The following is a 15,118-nucleotide window of genomic DNA, read 5'->3' as shown; positions in this document are numbered from 1 at the left end:
AACATGCATGTGCTCATCTATAGAGATAGATGCAATTTTAGAAATAATTACTGTATTATCATTTACAATTTGACCAGAAATAAAATACAGTGGTACCTCAGGTTAAGTACTTAATTCGTTTTGGAGGTCCGTTCTTAACCTGAAACTGTTCTTAACCTGAAGCACCACTTTAGCTAATGGGGCCTCCCGCTGCCGCTGCGCCACCAGAGCACGATTTCTGTTCTCATCCTGAAGCAAAGTTCTTAACCCGAGGTACTATTTCTGGGTTAGAGGAGTCTGTAACCTGAATCGTATGTAACCTGAAGCGTATGTAACCCAAGGTATGATACAATATGATACAATATCTTTATTGTCATTGTCCCATGCAGAACAATGAAATTGAAAAACTACATAAAACATTCAAAACCCCCTAAAAACCCTGAAACCCCATTTTAAAATACACTATACTATAGAGACCCCTTATGCTGCGTTTAGAACCAGAATTGCTTTTGCGTAGAAACTGTTTCTCAGGCGGCTAGTCCTGGCCTTTATAACCCTATACCTTCTTCCAGAAGGCAGAAGTTCATTTCCGGGGTGCGTACTATCCTGCGCTATGGCACCTGACAGTACCACTGTATATCTCAACTTAGTGAGGAAGGGTGTGGGCAGGGGATAACCTGCTCAGTCTTGCTGTTCACCCAATGCCCCCCCCTCAATTTCTGAATACCAGTTGCTTGAGATTACAAGTGGGGAGAGTTGCTGTTGCCCTCAGGTCCTGCCTGAAGGTTTCCCACCAGGAGATTTTGTTAGCCACTGTGTGCAAGATGCTAGACTAGATGGGCCATTGGCCTGACGCTACAGCCAGGCTCTTCTTACTTACTTATGTCTGCATCCTCCACCCAGTCTTTGCTTCTCAGGCCTCCTGATCTTTAAAGCAGACTAGGTCGCCTTTATCTGAAGCAGGCATAAAACATGCCCTTCTTTGCAGAGGATGGTCCCCTGTTTGAAGGCATCCTCTGAAAGGCTGCCTGGTCCTGAATCTTCCAATCTCCAGCTCCATTTGGCATCCCCGAGTTCTGATACTATGGATAAAGGGAGAATCCACACTGTGGATGATTTTATACGCCCCAAGCATTGTCGTCTTTCCTCATGGGAGAAGTTGCTCCATTCCTCTTTGATCCATTTGGTTGCGTCTTTCTTAAAAGGCAAAACAGTTCTTTGAGCTATGAAAGTCTGGTCCACAACCTTCCTTAGGGGTAGGATGTGGTGGAAATGCTTGGGGCCAACTCATCAAAGCGCAGGAGCAACTATGGGACTGGGCAGAGGTATTTCCTATGCCACAGCGGAGCACCGATTGGACAGTGCCAGTGACGTGGTTCCTTCCCATGCAAATGGTACCTGGCACCTGGCCTGAGTGAGAATGTTACCGTTGGCCCCAATCATGTGGTTCCTTTGTTCATATGTTGTTGCAGCAGTATGAGAACTAACCTCAGGAAGGATCTCTGCCAAAGTTCTGCAGCCTTCCACTGCAAATAGACTAATGAGGACCGGGGGGGGGTTGAAGTGGTTGTGCACCAGCAAGAGGAAGGGAGCATCCCACCCTCTTAGCATTCACACTCCTGTGTCTGTGCCTCCCTCTCCTTATCACCCTGGGTCAGTAGCTCAAGGAGCGGTGGGAAGCCAGACAGCAGCCTTCAGTGGATAGATTCAGCTCCCAGGCTCCTAATTGCTGGCCCCTTAGCCATAAGGACTTCTAAGTGTCCACTTTCCCTGGCTCTATATAGTGCTTTTGCAGGCAGCTGGCATCCTCCCAGGCCAGACACCTGCAAGCCAGATGGGATTCTGTCGGTCTACAAATCCACATCCGTAATTCTAAACACGCTGTCAGGATCAGGGCGGAAGGAAATGGCAACTGCTTTGCATTTCCGCTGCTTTGTTTTGTTCCTTGTTTTTATTATGTGCTTGGTGGTTTTATATTATGTTTTATATTTCGTTTCTATTGCATACTGTATGCTATATATATATATATATATATATGAATGAAACAGTAAAATAAAAACAGCAGCAGTTCCAAAGTCTCTGGGGAAAACTTCCTTGTTTCACTTCTGGACTTGTAGCTGCTGTTGGTGGGGAAATGGTATGTGGATTTCCCTAAGAAAGTGGAACCTGAGCAGGTCAGCCCTGGTTGTTTATGGAACACAAGATGATTCCTGTTGAAACACACCATAAGTTTGTCTTACTGAAAAGTGAGGAATCTTAGCCCTCAAGGCCTCTCAAACTGGCCCTCTGAACTCTCCCCACACCCCCTCATTGTCCCTTCTCTGTGCCCTACTTAAGTCCCTTTTACTTATTATTATTATTATTTGATTTTATACACCGCCCCTTACCCAGAGGTCTCAGGGCAGTTCACAGAACAAAATCAGAAGGTAAAACCACAAAATACATAATAAAAATAAAAACAACAACCCATAACCCCTCCCAAAAAAAACCCCACATTTTAAAAGGGCATAGGATGTCAGTCAAATCAACCAAAGGCCTGGTGAAAAAGGAATGTTTTTGCCTGGCGCCTAAAGGTGTATAATGAAGGCACCAGGCGAACTTCCCTGGGGAGAGCATTCCACAGACAGGGAGCCACTACAGAGAAGGCCCCGTTCTCGTGTTGCCACCCTCCAGACCTTTCGAGGAGGAGGCACACAAAGGAGGGCTTCAGAAGATGATCTCAGGGTCCAGGTAGGTTCATATGGAAAGAGGCGGTCCTGAGCTGTTTAAGGCTTTATAGGTCAAAACCAGCACTTTGAATTGGGCCCGGAAACTAATTGGTAGCCAGTGCAGTCGGACCAGGATCGGTGTAATAAGCTCAAACTGTCTTGCTCCAGTGCGGTTTGTTCCTGAAATTTGAAGAAGTCTTCTGCTTCCTTGGATGGAAGATGGAGAGGGTGGGTGCGTGGGTGGGTGGGTGGGTGGGTGTGAGAGAGACAGAGAGAGAGAGAGAGAGAAAGTCTAGAAATATCTGATTTTTGCAATGTATCTTACTGTCTAAATGTGAGAATGACATCTCCAACATATTTGTCTTTGACCACACCTACCACTGCCAAGGATGCGGGTGGCGCTGTGTGTTAAACCACAGAGCCTAGGACTTGCCGATTAGAAGGTTGGCAGTTCGAATCCCTGCGATGCAGTGAGCTCCCGTTGCTCGGTCCCTGCTCTTGCCAACCTAGCAGTTTGAAAGCACGTCAAAGTGCAAGTAGATAAATAGGTACCGCTCCGGCGGGAAGGTAAACAGCGTTTCCGTGTGCTGCTCTGGTTCACCAGAAGCAGCTTAGTCATGCTGGCCACATGACCCGGAAGCTGTACGCCGGCTCCCTTGGCCAATAAAGCGAGATGAGCGCCACAACCCCAGAGTCGGCCACGACTGGACCTAATGGTCAGGGGTCCCTTTACCTTTACCTTTACCTTTACCTTTACCTTTACCACTGCCAAGTGATGCCCCAAAAGGTTGCCTGTGACAGAATATGATCTTAAAGGCTAAAAAAATACAACTTTCTCCATCCCTGATCTAGCCTAACATTCTGTTCCCAAATGTTGCCAGGCAGCTGCCTCTTGGAAGCCTGAAAGCAAGATGTGTAGGCAACAGTACAGTGGTGCCTCGCAAGACGAAATTAATCCGTTCCGCGAGTCTCTTCGTCTTGCGAAGCACGGCTATTAGCGGCTATTAGCGGCTATTAACGGCTTAGCGGCTTTAAGAAAAAGGAAACAAACTCGCAAGAACTCGCAAGACGTTTCGTCTTGCGAAGCAAGCCCATAGGGAAATTCGTCTTGCGAAACGACTCAAAAAACGCAAAACCCTTTCGTCTAGCGAGTTTTTCGTCTTGCGAGGCATTCGTCTTGCGGGGCACCACTGTATTGTTATTATTTTATTGCATTTATTTCCTACCTTTCTTCCATCATGGAAGTTATCCCATCCAGGAACGGACCAGACTTAGGCCTGCTTAGGCATCTGAAAACTGCAATGCTTTTGCCTGCATTCATACCATTGCCTGGGATCAGCCGCTGCCTCTCTATGCCCAAAGTTTTTACTGTGTACACACCATACATTTAAAAGATGTGACTCCACCCCCAATAACCACAGTAACTGTAGTTTACCCCTCACAAAACTACAGTTCCCAGTACTCGTAAACTACAGCTCCCAGGATTCTTTGGGGGAAATAAGATGCTTTAAATGTATTGTGTGTACTAAAGAAGGGGGAGAATATGGCTTCAGTTTGCATTTAAAGGTGAATCTATGAAATCTGCACTTTCTGAAACAATATGAGAACCGAAGCACAGCCATCCTTTGAAATTTGCAGTTCTTTGAATTTCACAGTGCACAGCCAACCCATCTATTTAAAAAAATGCATACATATGGAGAAACTGTGCATAAAAACACATATATTAATTAAAATGGCACAGAAGGATGCATGGCTTACAGCCATCAGTCAAAAGTGCATATTGGGAGAGAAACCTGCGCTGAAATGCTGATGAACTTCCACAAGGAAACTTTCTTCAAAGTAAGATTTGCAGATTGCTGCAGAAATGAAGACCGGGGGGTGGAAATGAGAAACCGGGAGACCCAAAATGGGCAGATCCTTCCACACCCAGTGCATACACAGCCTTGGCAAAAGTTGCATGAACTTTTTGGTGGGTGCAGGATTTCTTTAGTTTCCCACTAAGTGGCCACAAGCAACCACCACACGTGTCTGGAATTAAGGGGCAAGGCTTTCTGGGCAGAAACCGTAAAAGAAGAACTGAGCCTTCTCCTCTCTTTCCTTCTTTCTTTGAGATGACGAAGCTCTGGCAAGCTTCCTCCTCCTCCTCCCCAGTCACCAGCTGCTGTTGGTGTGAGAGGTCCCTTTCACCCTGGAACTTGCCGTTGTTTGTGGAAAAGCTTCAAGGCACTGACAGCTTGAGGGCTCCCTGCCATCTCTACTTGGCTACGGAGTCGTGCGCTCTGTGTGTGTGTGTGTGTGTGTGTGTGCGTGCGTGTTTTCATTCTTGCCGAATTATTTTCTTCCCGCTGCGCACAACCGGACTGACTGGATTCGGCCTGGGTCGTCTGCTGCTGTGGAAACCAGCCGTAAGGGCCAAGCGGGTGGTGGGTGAGGAGTTGAACTAGCGCCTGTCCTGCTGGAAGTTGGCGAGAAGGAACCTTGTTGATTCAGACTGTTTGCATCTCCATACAGGGAGGATAAGGAATAATAGCAAGCGAGCCTTCAAGGGAAAGTAGTGCGTGTTGCATTTGCCCTGGCTGACTGGCAGCAGTCCTGGTTTTTCTGGGACCAGAAAGCTGCCCAGAGCGGCTGGGGAAACTCAGCCAGATGGGCAGGGTATAAATAATAAATTATTATTATTATTATTATTGAATTGTAGAGTCGGAATGGACCCTGAGGATCATCTAATACAGGAAGATGCTTCTATCCCATAGGGGGATCGAACCTGCAACCTTGTCACTATCAACACCATTCTCTAACCAACTGAGCCATGTACCAGTTAGAAATTACAGTCATACCTCGGGTTGAATGTGCTTCAGGTTGAGTGCTTTTGGGTTGTGCTCTGTGGCAGCCCAGAAGTAACAGAACATGTTACTTCCGGGTTTCGCCACTCGCTCATGCGCAGACGCTCAAAATGACATCACGCGCATGCGCGGAAGCAGCAAAACACGACCTGCGCACACGCAGATGCACCGTCGTGTCTTACGTGGGCATGTTCTATTCAGGATGCGAATGGGGCTCCGGAACGGATCCCGTTCACATCCTGAGGTACCACTGTAATACCAGTTGCCAGAAATCACAGCAGGGGATAGTACCCTTGTGCTCAGGTTCTGCTGGGATTTCCCAAAGGAAATTACCACTGTGAGAACAGGATGGGCCATTGGCTTGATCCAGTGGGCTCTTGTTATGTCATATGGCCTCGTTTTCCCTTCATAGAGATTTTTGTGTGGGTGGGTATTAGTTTGTGCTCACGTTATCCAGGGTGACCTTTTTCAGGGTTTCAGACAACCCCTTGAGTCTCCAGAAGTGACAAATTACATGTAATGCTAAATGTGTCCTTGGGAAACCTGCCAGTTGATGACAATGATTAAGAAGATGGTTTATTTGTACGTACCAATGTAGACGTGTACCTCTACCATGCAAGAGGGTGGGGCACCCTGCTCTAATCTAGGTACATATGTCAGTATATAAAGTCGCATCCCTTTTGTGCAGTGGGGTTGTCTGAACACTCTTCTGAAGCAGGCCTCCGGTCCACCTAGAACAGCACTGACTCCTCTGACTGATAGCAACTCTCCAAAGTCTCTGCTACCACCAGCTGCCTCAGGGATTGCCGGCCTTTTTAGGCTCATGGGCACATTTTGATTTTTGAGGACGTGCCATGGGCACCCCCCTCTTGTCCCTTTTCTCTGCCCACCCCGCAAAGAGAAAGAGGGAGTGTGTGCGCACTTAACTTTTCCAAGAGTTCTTGGTTATAGGTGGATCCAGCAGAATTCATTTGACAGCTCACCCAGACTTCCCTTTGTACCTCATTTCTAAGCACAGTTCTGGCTTTTAAAGCTCTGTGTCTAAGCAGGGTGGGGTTTTTTGGGGGGGGGGTTCCCTGAAAAAAAATCTGTTTTTTGCTGCAGAATTGTAGCGGTCAGTAATTGAATTTTCTGTGGGTTGCCATTTGCTCCAATTTAGCTGTAAAATGCAGGGAATGCACCAGGACAAAGAAAGAAAGAAAACTGTTTATAGGCAAAGCTTTAAAGCGAAGACATGTGCCTGGAAAGTGTGGAGGAAAAGGATGGGCTGTGAGTCTTTGAAAAGCACATTGAGTGTCACTCTCCCTACTTCCTCCTCCAGCTCTGTGTCCTTTTCAAGGGAGGAGAAGGTGACCCCTCCACTCACCACCTCATGACCAAGGGAGCAGGGAGGGGGGTGTTAGGGAGTGGCCTATGGGGCACCTCTGATCCTTTGAATCATCGGATCCTTCAAACAGGAGACACCGTGGATTGAAACAGGGACCTTCTCCTGCGCTCTGCCCTCCCAGCTCTTAACCACCCATCCAGCGTTGCTCAATATGTTTGAGTTGTAACTATTCTGTTGCAACATTAAACTCGGTTACAGTATTTGGTTTTTTTTCTTAAGGGAAATGGTTATGCTGAGTTTTCTTAAGACACACCCTGCTTGAGACATGCAAGGCAGACTCTGTTTGCAGAGTAAGGGGGTGGGAGGGGGGGAATTTCAGCATTGTCTATTGGAGAGGGGAAAGCGTGATCTTTAGTGAGATAATGTGAGGATGTCAGAAGAAGTTGTGCTGAATGCAATAAGAGCCCTGCTGGATGGATCAGGCCAAAGGCCCATCTATTCCAGCATCCTCTTCTCCCAGAGGCCTTCGAGAAACTCAAAAGCAGGACATAAGTGCAACAGTGCTCTGTCTGCTTGTGGTTCTCAGGAACTGGAATTCAGAAGCTTAATTCGTCTGTGATACTATGTGCCAGGGCAGACAAGTGTGTGTTTGTTGAGCAGGGAGAGTTAGCAGGAGGGAAGGGGCCCTATACCTGCTGTGAATGCAAGTGCATAATCAGGGTTGTTGTGCAAATGGAAAGCCTCCGATTGGCCAAGAATGCTCATCTGCATTACAAATGCCTCTCTTCCGCTTTGTCTTTTCCACGTGAACAGCAGCTGCAAGGTCACATACCCAATGAGCACGCATGTATGGCAGGGGGGGCTCAGACCGCTTCGCAGCCAAACTACGTATCATCTTTGCAGTGCAAGCTGCTTCTGCTTCTCCCCCCCCCCGCCCCATAAATTTCTAAGCGAGGGGAACCTGGTTCAGATCAGGACCCTAGAATGGTGATGTAAAGGGCGGGGTTCCTAAAGGGGCAGAGTTCAGTACTACTTAGAATCATAGAGTTGGAAGGGACCCTGAGGATCTTCTCGTCCAACCCACTGCAATGCAGGAATACACAGCTGTCCCAGACCAGAATTGAACCTGCAACCTGAGCATTATCAGCACCATGCTCTAACCAACTGAGCTATCCAGTCTTCAAGGCATGTGTTGTGAGAGATTGATGATTGGCACTCACAACAGATTTTTACTTCTATTGAAAGCAGCTAAAGGAGTGGGGAGGGGTGGGATCAGTGCCATTTGCTGGGGGAGAGGACCTAACTCCTCCCCCCAGTGCTGTTTTTCCAACTTTGAATCATCCCCCCGAAGAAGCTATAGAAAGGGCCAAAAGACAGGTACAATATTAATAGCAGCTGTATTCAAATCAGGGAGTCAGCACAGAGGGGAAAGGGTTAAACCAGTCTTTCTCAACCTGTGGGTCCCCAGATGTTGTTGAACTACAACTCCCATCACCCCTAGCTAGCAAGGCCAGAGCTCAGGGATGATGGGAGTTGTAGTCCAACAACATCTGGGGACCCACAGGTTGAGAACTGCTGGACCGTTAAACCCACCCTACTCCAGCCTCACAGCCCTGTTTTAAATGGATTTCCCCCCAGCTGCCTCTGGTGACAGTCTAGTGACAAATTTGCGACATCCCTGGAAGTTTGGCCCAAACATTGCTGTGCTTTAATTGCTGAGAAATGCTGTGCAGATTTCAGGGCGAAGCGGCGTGTTCCTTTCTTCAGTTCCTTCTTCCCCTCACACCCATCCTGTGAGCTCTGCTGAGAAATGCCATCTCACGCTCCGCACAATCTCAGGGCCTGGGGTAGGGGCAGGGAAGCCTTTTCAGTCAGAGGGCCATGTTCCCTTTCCAGCAACCTTCTGAGGGCCGTGTGCTGGTGGCAGTGGATGTGGCCAGGGGCAAAAGGAGCCAGAGTCACAAATGTGAATTCTACCTTTTGTACAGCAGGCTGGTTTCTACACATACTCTAACCTCCCTCGCATCCTTCAACTGTCCCAGTAAAAATGGGACGCCCCATTTTTCCTTGCGAGGGCACGGCAGCCATTTGAGGCACTGTGATCTCACGTGATTTCCCCCTGAAAAAACCACTTTTTTTTAAGGCGGAATCGCGGGGTGGAATTGCACAAAATCATGGCACCCAAAATACCTTGCTGTGCTCTTGCAAGAAAAGAGAGGAAGATGGCGTCTGGTTTTTCCCTTCGACGTGTTGGAGGGAATGGATGCTCCCTCTCTATCCTATATCCTGGCAAGTTCAAGGACACATTTTCAGGCAAACAAAAACACCCAATGAGGGCATGAAGTAAGACCAGCAAAGGGTGCAGCCCGGGGGGAAAGGGTGTGGGAAGAGTCCCAAGGGCCAGAGAGAGGGTCACCAAGGGCCGTGTTATGCCCCTGGGCCAGTGGCTTCCGTCCCCCCCCCCCCCATTTCCCATATATCTGCGTGTAGCTTTATATTTGCAGCTGGAGTTGTGTCTTCCCCATAAAGGGTGCAGGAACTTCTAGCGCAGCGGTTCTCAACCTGTGGGTCCCCAGATGTTGTTGGACTACAACTCCCATCATCCCTGAGCTCTGGCCTTGCTAGCTAGGGGTGATGGGAGTTGTAGTTCAACAACATCTGGGGACCCACAGATTGAGAAAGGCTGTGCGGGTCTGCTTGTCTGGAGAGCGCTCTCTCTCTCTCTCTCTCTCTCTCTCTCTCTCTCTGATCCTGGAGGGGTGGGGGAGAAAATCTCCGCTTGCTCTGCAAGTTGCTGCCTCGGCAGAGCTCCCAAACCCCTTGGCTTACTGCCAGCCCCCTGCACAGCCCTGTGGAGATCCCCCCCTTGCCCCCCACCACTGACACCTCCTGGCTACATATTCCAATCTGTTTGCTGAGCTTCTCTTCCGAGCCCCGGGGGTCTGCCGTTGCCAGGGAAGTTGCAGAGCTGTGTGTATTCCTCCACTTCCCCTTTTGGGTCTCTTTCCCAATGAGCATGCTGCAGGGGAAGGGCCCTAGCTCAGTGGGAGAGCACCGGCCTTGCATGCAGAAGGTCCCAGGTTCAATCCCCGGCGTCTCCTGGTAGGACTGGGAGAGAGTGAGTCCTGCCTGTAACCCTGGATTGCTGCTGCCGGCTTGTGTAGGTAGTATACTAAGGCTAGATGGACCAGGGATTTGACTCTGCAGAGGGAAGGGCTCTGGCTGTATGGGAGAGAATCTGCTTTGCGTGCAAAGGTCTTAATCCCCGGCGTCGCCAGGTAGGACCCCTTTCTGAAATCCTGGGGTAGGAGCACAGCCTGTCAGGGCAGGCCATTGGTCTCCAGTTGTTGGAGTCAGAATCCACTACTGGGTCGCAAAAGCAGCACTACCGCTGTGCAACGATATGGTAAGCAATTAAGAATTGGCTCGCCATATGCACGTTTGGGGCTAAAAGTGGGCCTGAAAAGGTTGGAGGGTGGCTAGCATAATCAACATTGAGCTAGTTGTAGCAAAGGTCTGACTCAGTAGAGTGAAGATGTCATCACTGCATGGTAGAGCATTTGCTGAAGGTCCCAGTTTCGATCCCTAGGGCTCCTGGTAGGGCTGGAAGAGATCCCTGCCTTTAACTTTGGAGAGCAATACTGAGCTAGATAGACTTGATCTGACTCAGTATACGGCAGCTTCCTATGTTGCTAGAGAGAAGCACAGTGGTAGTGTTTTTATTTTGCATGCAGTGGCTCCAGGTTCCATCTGCGGCAGGCACAGGCAAACTCGGCCCTCCAGATGTTTTGGGACTACAACTCCCATCATCCCTAGCTAACAAGACCAGTGGTCAGGGGTGATGGGAATTGTAGTCCCAAAACATCTGGAGGGCTGAGTTTGCCTATGCCTGGTCTACAGCATCTCCCAGTAGTCCTAGAGAGTTTCTGCCAGTCAGTGTAGACAGCACTAATCTAGATGTTCATACTAGCTCAGTCAGTAGAGCATGAGACTCTGAATCTTAGGGTTGTGGGTTCGAGCCCCACGTTGGGCAAAAGGTTCCTGCATTGCTGGAAGATGACTCCTTTGGTCCTTTCCAACTCCAGAACATTGCGATTGTGTGTCCTTGGCTGCGGTTGAGGCCCTGCTGCAGTGCAGTTGTCAGATGCTCTCAAGGCCTTTCCCCCTCACCCCATGGCTAGGAGGCAAATAGAGATCCCTACTTTGCAAAGTTCCCCTGGTAGTTTTGGAGGTTCTCTGGAAGTGAGATAAAAGAAGAAGGGGGACTGCATCCAATTCTAGGCCTACTCAGAGTAAACACATTTAAATCAGTGGAACTGAAACACTATTTGCTCTCTCTCCTCGGGTCTCATGCAAACATAAGTATAGGAGGTGGTGGGGAAAGAACATAAGAAGATCCTGTTGGATCAGGCCAATGGCTCACCTAGTCCAGCATCCTGTTCTCACAGAAGCCACCCAGATGCCTGTGGGGAACTCTAAAGCAGGACCTGAGCACAGGAGCCTTCTCCCTTCCTGTGATTTCCAGCAACTAGTATTAAGAAGAATTTTTGCCTCTGTCCATGGAGCAGAGGCTGGTAGCTCTTGGTAGCTTTTTCCTCCCTGAATTTGTGCAATCCTCTTTTAAAGCCATCCAAGTTGGTGGCCATCAATACATGCTCTGTGAAGGACTTTCTTTCATCTATCCTGAATCTTCTAACATGTAGCTTCATTGGACGTCCACAAGTGTTACAAGAGAGTGAGAAAAACTTTACCCATTCCTTCGTCCCATTTTATATGCCTCTGTCATGTCCCCTCTTACTAGCCTTTTCTCTCAACTAAAATGTCCCAAATGCTGCAAACAGACCTTGTAGGGGGAAGAGAATATAAAGAAGAGCCCTGCTGGATACAGACCAAAGTCCAGCGCCCCTGATTCCTGTGCTTGCCAACCTGATGCCTTTGGGAAGCGCATGAGAAGGGCAAGAAGGCCTTCTCCAGCTGTTGCTCCCCACTAGCAGATATTCAGAGATAGGTAAAGGTAAAGGGACCCCTGACCATTAGGTCCAGTCGTGACCGACTCTGGGGTTGCGGCACTCATCTCGCTTTATTGGTCGAGGGAGCCGGCATACAGCTTCCAGGTCATGTGGCCAGCATGACTAAGCCGCTTCTGGTGAACCAGAGCAGCGCACGGAAACGCCGTTTACCTTCCCACCGGAGCGGTACCTATTTATCTACTTGCACTTTGATGTGCTTTCAAACTGCTAGGTTGGCAGGAGCAGGGACCAAGCAACGGGAGCTCACTGCATCGCAGGGATTCGAACCGCCGACCTTCTGATCAGCAAGTCCTAGGCTCTGTGGTTTAACCCACAGTGCCACCCGCTTCCCTCATTCAGAGATATTCAGAGATAGACTACCCCAAACACGGAGGTTCCCTGTTGCCATTGTGTCCAGCAGCCATCAGCATGTAGCCTCAACCTCCTCCTCCATGAATTTGAATCCCTTTGAACAGCATTTCAGCTGGCGGCCATCACCTCGTATTGTGGCCTTGAGTTCCGTAGGTGAACATAGGAAGAGTAGGCAGCCCAGGCTCAGCGTTGGGCTCCCTGTCTCCTTGAAAGCTGCACCCCTGCTTCTTTTAGGACAATAGTTCCCAAAAACCTCACACATACGGACCACTAGAAAATTGCAGGCGGTCTTGTCGGGCCTCTTTATTATTTGCCTGCAATGTGCTGTGCGATGTTTAATTGTATCCATGTTGCTTCTTTTCTTTCTTGCATTGTATTCCAATTTGCGCTGTAGTGCAATAAAATACAATATAGGAAACAAAAGAAAGCATTTGGAATACAGATAGAAATAAATATGAATACTTGCTGTTGACACGCCATGGACTGCCTAAATGAAGCTCACAGACTGCTGGTGGCTCACAGACCCCTCTGTTTTGAGGGACTGAGAGAAATAAAGCACTTTGGTCAGTTAAACTGACTTTCTGTTCTGTGCACAATACTCATTCTCAGAAGTACAGCAGGGCAACCAGATCGAGAAGAAGGGGAAGAGTAAGTCGCGTGGAGGAACTTCTGTCCCACCTGGAGTATCTGGTTCAGGTTTCCCTTCTCTCTTCCGCTTTCAGAGAGTAGCCCTGAGCCTCAGCGGAGGAGCATGGAGGAGCAGCCGGCAAGAGAGCAGCTATCCCGGGATGGCCCTTCCGTGAGCACAGGAGACCAGAAGCTCTTTGGCTATGTGGGGATTGAGGCCGTGATGGACCAGATGCGGATCAAGACCATGAAGACCGGCTTCGAATTCAACATCATGGTTGTAGGTGAGTAGCAGGTGCTGTGAGCCACCCTCAGGCTTCGTCAGATGGGAAGGCCTGGCGTCGGGGTGATACAGGGCTTAATTCCTAGAGATATATGCCAGAGCTTCGTTCTCCTTAGAAAAGCTTCCCTGTACTCTGGAAGTCTTTAAAAAAACACACAGAGAGAGAGAGAGAGAGAGAGAGAGAGCGGGGTGCATATTTAGAAATAATTATCACCCTTTAAATAGAAATGCAATGCATTTCATCTTAGCAGGGAAGACTGCGATCAGGGAACCTTTGCAGTTGCTAAGTCTGTGGTCCGCATAAGTGACTTGTGGTGTAGTGGTTAAGAGCGGTGGACTCATAATCTGGTGAACCGGGTTCGCTTCCCCGCTCCTCCACATGCAGCTGCTGGGTGACCTTGGGCTAGTCACACTTCTCTGACGTCTCTCAGCCCCACTCACCTCACAGAGTGTTTGTTGTGGGGGAGGAAGGGAAAGAAGAATGTTAGCCGCTTTGAGACTCCTTCGGGTAGTGATAAAGCAGGATATCAAATCCAAACTCATTTTCTTCTTCTTCTTGGAGTGCCTGATCTTTAAGGCAGACTTGGACCAGGCAGCATTTCAGGAGGCCTTCAAATAGAGGGCTGTGCTCCATAACACAGGACCCACAGCCAACCCTCTCTTGAAGCCAGGATGAAGGCTGTGTTGTGAACTTCCTCCCCTGGAAGGCTTTTAGAGCATCGCAGGTGTCGAGAGCTCAGGAGGCTGAGTTTGCTCGTAGTTTCCCCTCAGCAGGGGAGAGCGTGGGCAAGGAAATGGAGGCACCGTCTTTCTCCTCTGCACACGTCATGGTCACCGTCTCCAGGCCTCCCCAGCAAATCTGTTGACACGGCAGAATTTGGCGTCCCTGGAGATGCAACTGGGCAAAGGGCAGGCCGAGTGCCTGCAGCTGTAAAGCTGAGCTCATGTGTGAAAGGATGAATAAAGAAGAGACCAGCATTTGGGAGAAAGCCAAAGGGAGGATAAAAAGGGGGAGGGGGTTTTGTCTGGGAATAGGGAGCAGAAGAAATTTGATTCAGGTCGCATTTCAAGGTGAACCCACCTAATTTGCACGTTCCAGAAAGGTATGTGAACCAGAACACAACCCTCCTTAAAAATGTGCACTTCTCTGAGTCTTACAATACACAATAATTTTTTTGTTGGCATCCATCTATCTCGAAAGACAATGGAGTGTGCCTCTGGGGGTGAAGTCAAACTTTGCATTTACACCACCAAAGTGACTTCCCTGGCACATAAACCTGGGCAGCATGCATGGAGGTCCTGGGCTCTCTTTTGGCCTTGCTGATGTCGTCCAAAGGAAAGCAGAGCAATACCTTTGGCAGGTATTTGTGTAGGGATTACTCCTGGGCCTTTTCTTCTCCCCAAGATGTCCTGCAAGGTTGAGCCCCATCGGCTACCCTCACCTAGTTTGGCCAGCCAGTCAAAGCTGTCTCCCAGGGTGTGGCCTCTGTCACATGCTGACAGCTTCAAGTGAGAGCTAAGTCCTGGGTGGGGTGACCAAAGGTGAACAAATTACCCCAAGAGGAGCATGACGTGTCACCCACCAGAGGTACTACCCCTCCCCTAACACCCCATACACCCCATGGCCCAGTATAAATCTATCACTATTATTGCGTAAGTGGCTTGTTGCAGAATACACTCACTAAAAATGGATGGAGGGCAGAATCTGGAGAGGACATAGTCCGGCTCCCTTTCATAGAAGCTGCTAGTCCCTTTCATTGTGCTACCCCAGAGGCCATGAGTCGCTACCCTCAAATATGGAAGCTTTGAACTACCTTTAGTGTTGCAGCTGGCGTTCTGCAGCGTCCTTTGGGTTAGTGGGGAGGGGGAGACGCTCTGAGGCTTTTTGTGTATTTTTTTTCCCTGGGACTCCTCGCCTGCCGTGCAAACCCTCTAACTCTTTCCTAGCAACCTTGTGCCCTTTCCCACCA

The 15,118-nt window shown here is 49.0% G+C and overlaps 1 protein-coding gene across 1 annotated transcript in view; it reads left to right on the top strand.

Annotated features, from left to right (window-relative positions):
* Nucleotides 1–15,118, top strand: part of SEPTIN12 (septin 12) — a 72,530-nt gene that overhangs the window by 36,116 nt on the left and 21,296 nt on the right. Inside the window, exon 4 of the mRNA XM_080981957.1 lies at nucleotides 12,961–13,149. Within this exon, the coding sequence (XP_080838083.1) occupies nucleotides 12,961–13,149 (189 nt within the window). The remainder of the gene's footprint in view (nucleotides 1–12,960; nucleotides 13,150–15,118) is intronic.

This window comes from Podarcis pityusensis (assembly GCF_964106645.2).
Source record: "Podarcis pityusensis genome assembly, chromosome: 14".
Classification (NCBI taxonomy): domain Eukaryota; kingdom Metazoa; phylum Chordata; class Lepidosauria; order Squamata; family Lacertidae; genus Podarcis; species Podarcis pityusensis.
This window is presented reverse-complemented; position numbering and strand designations above follow the sequence as displayed.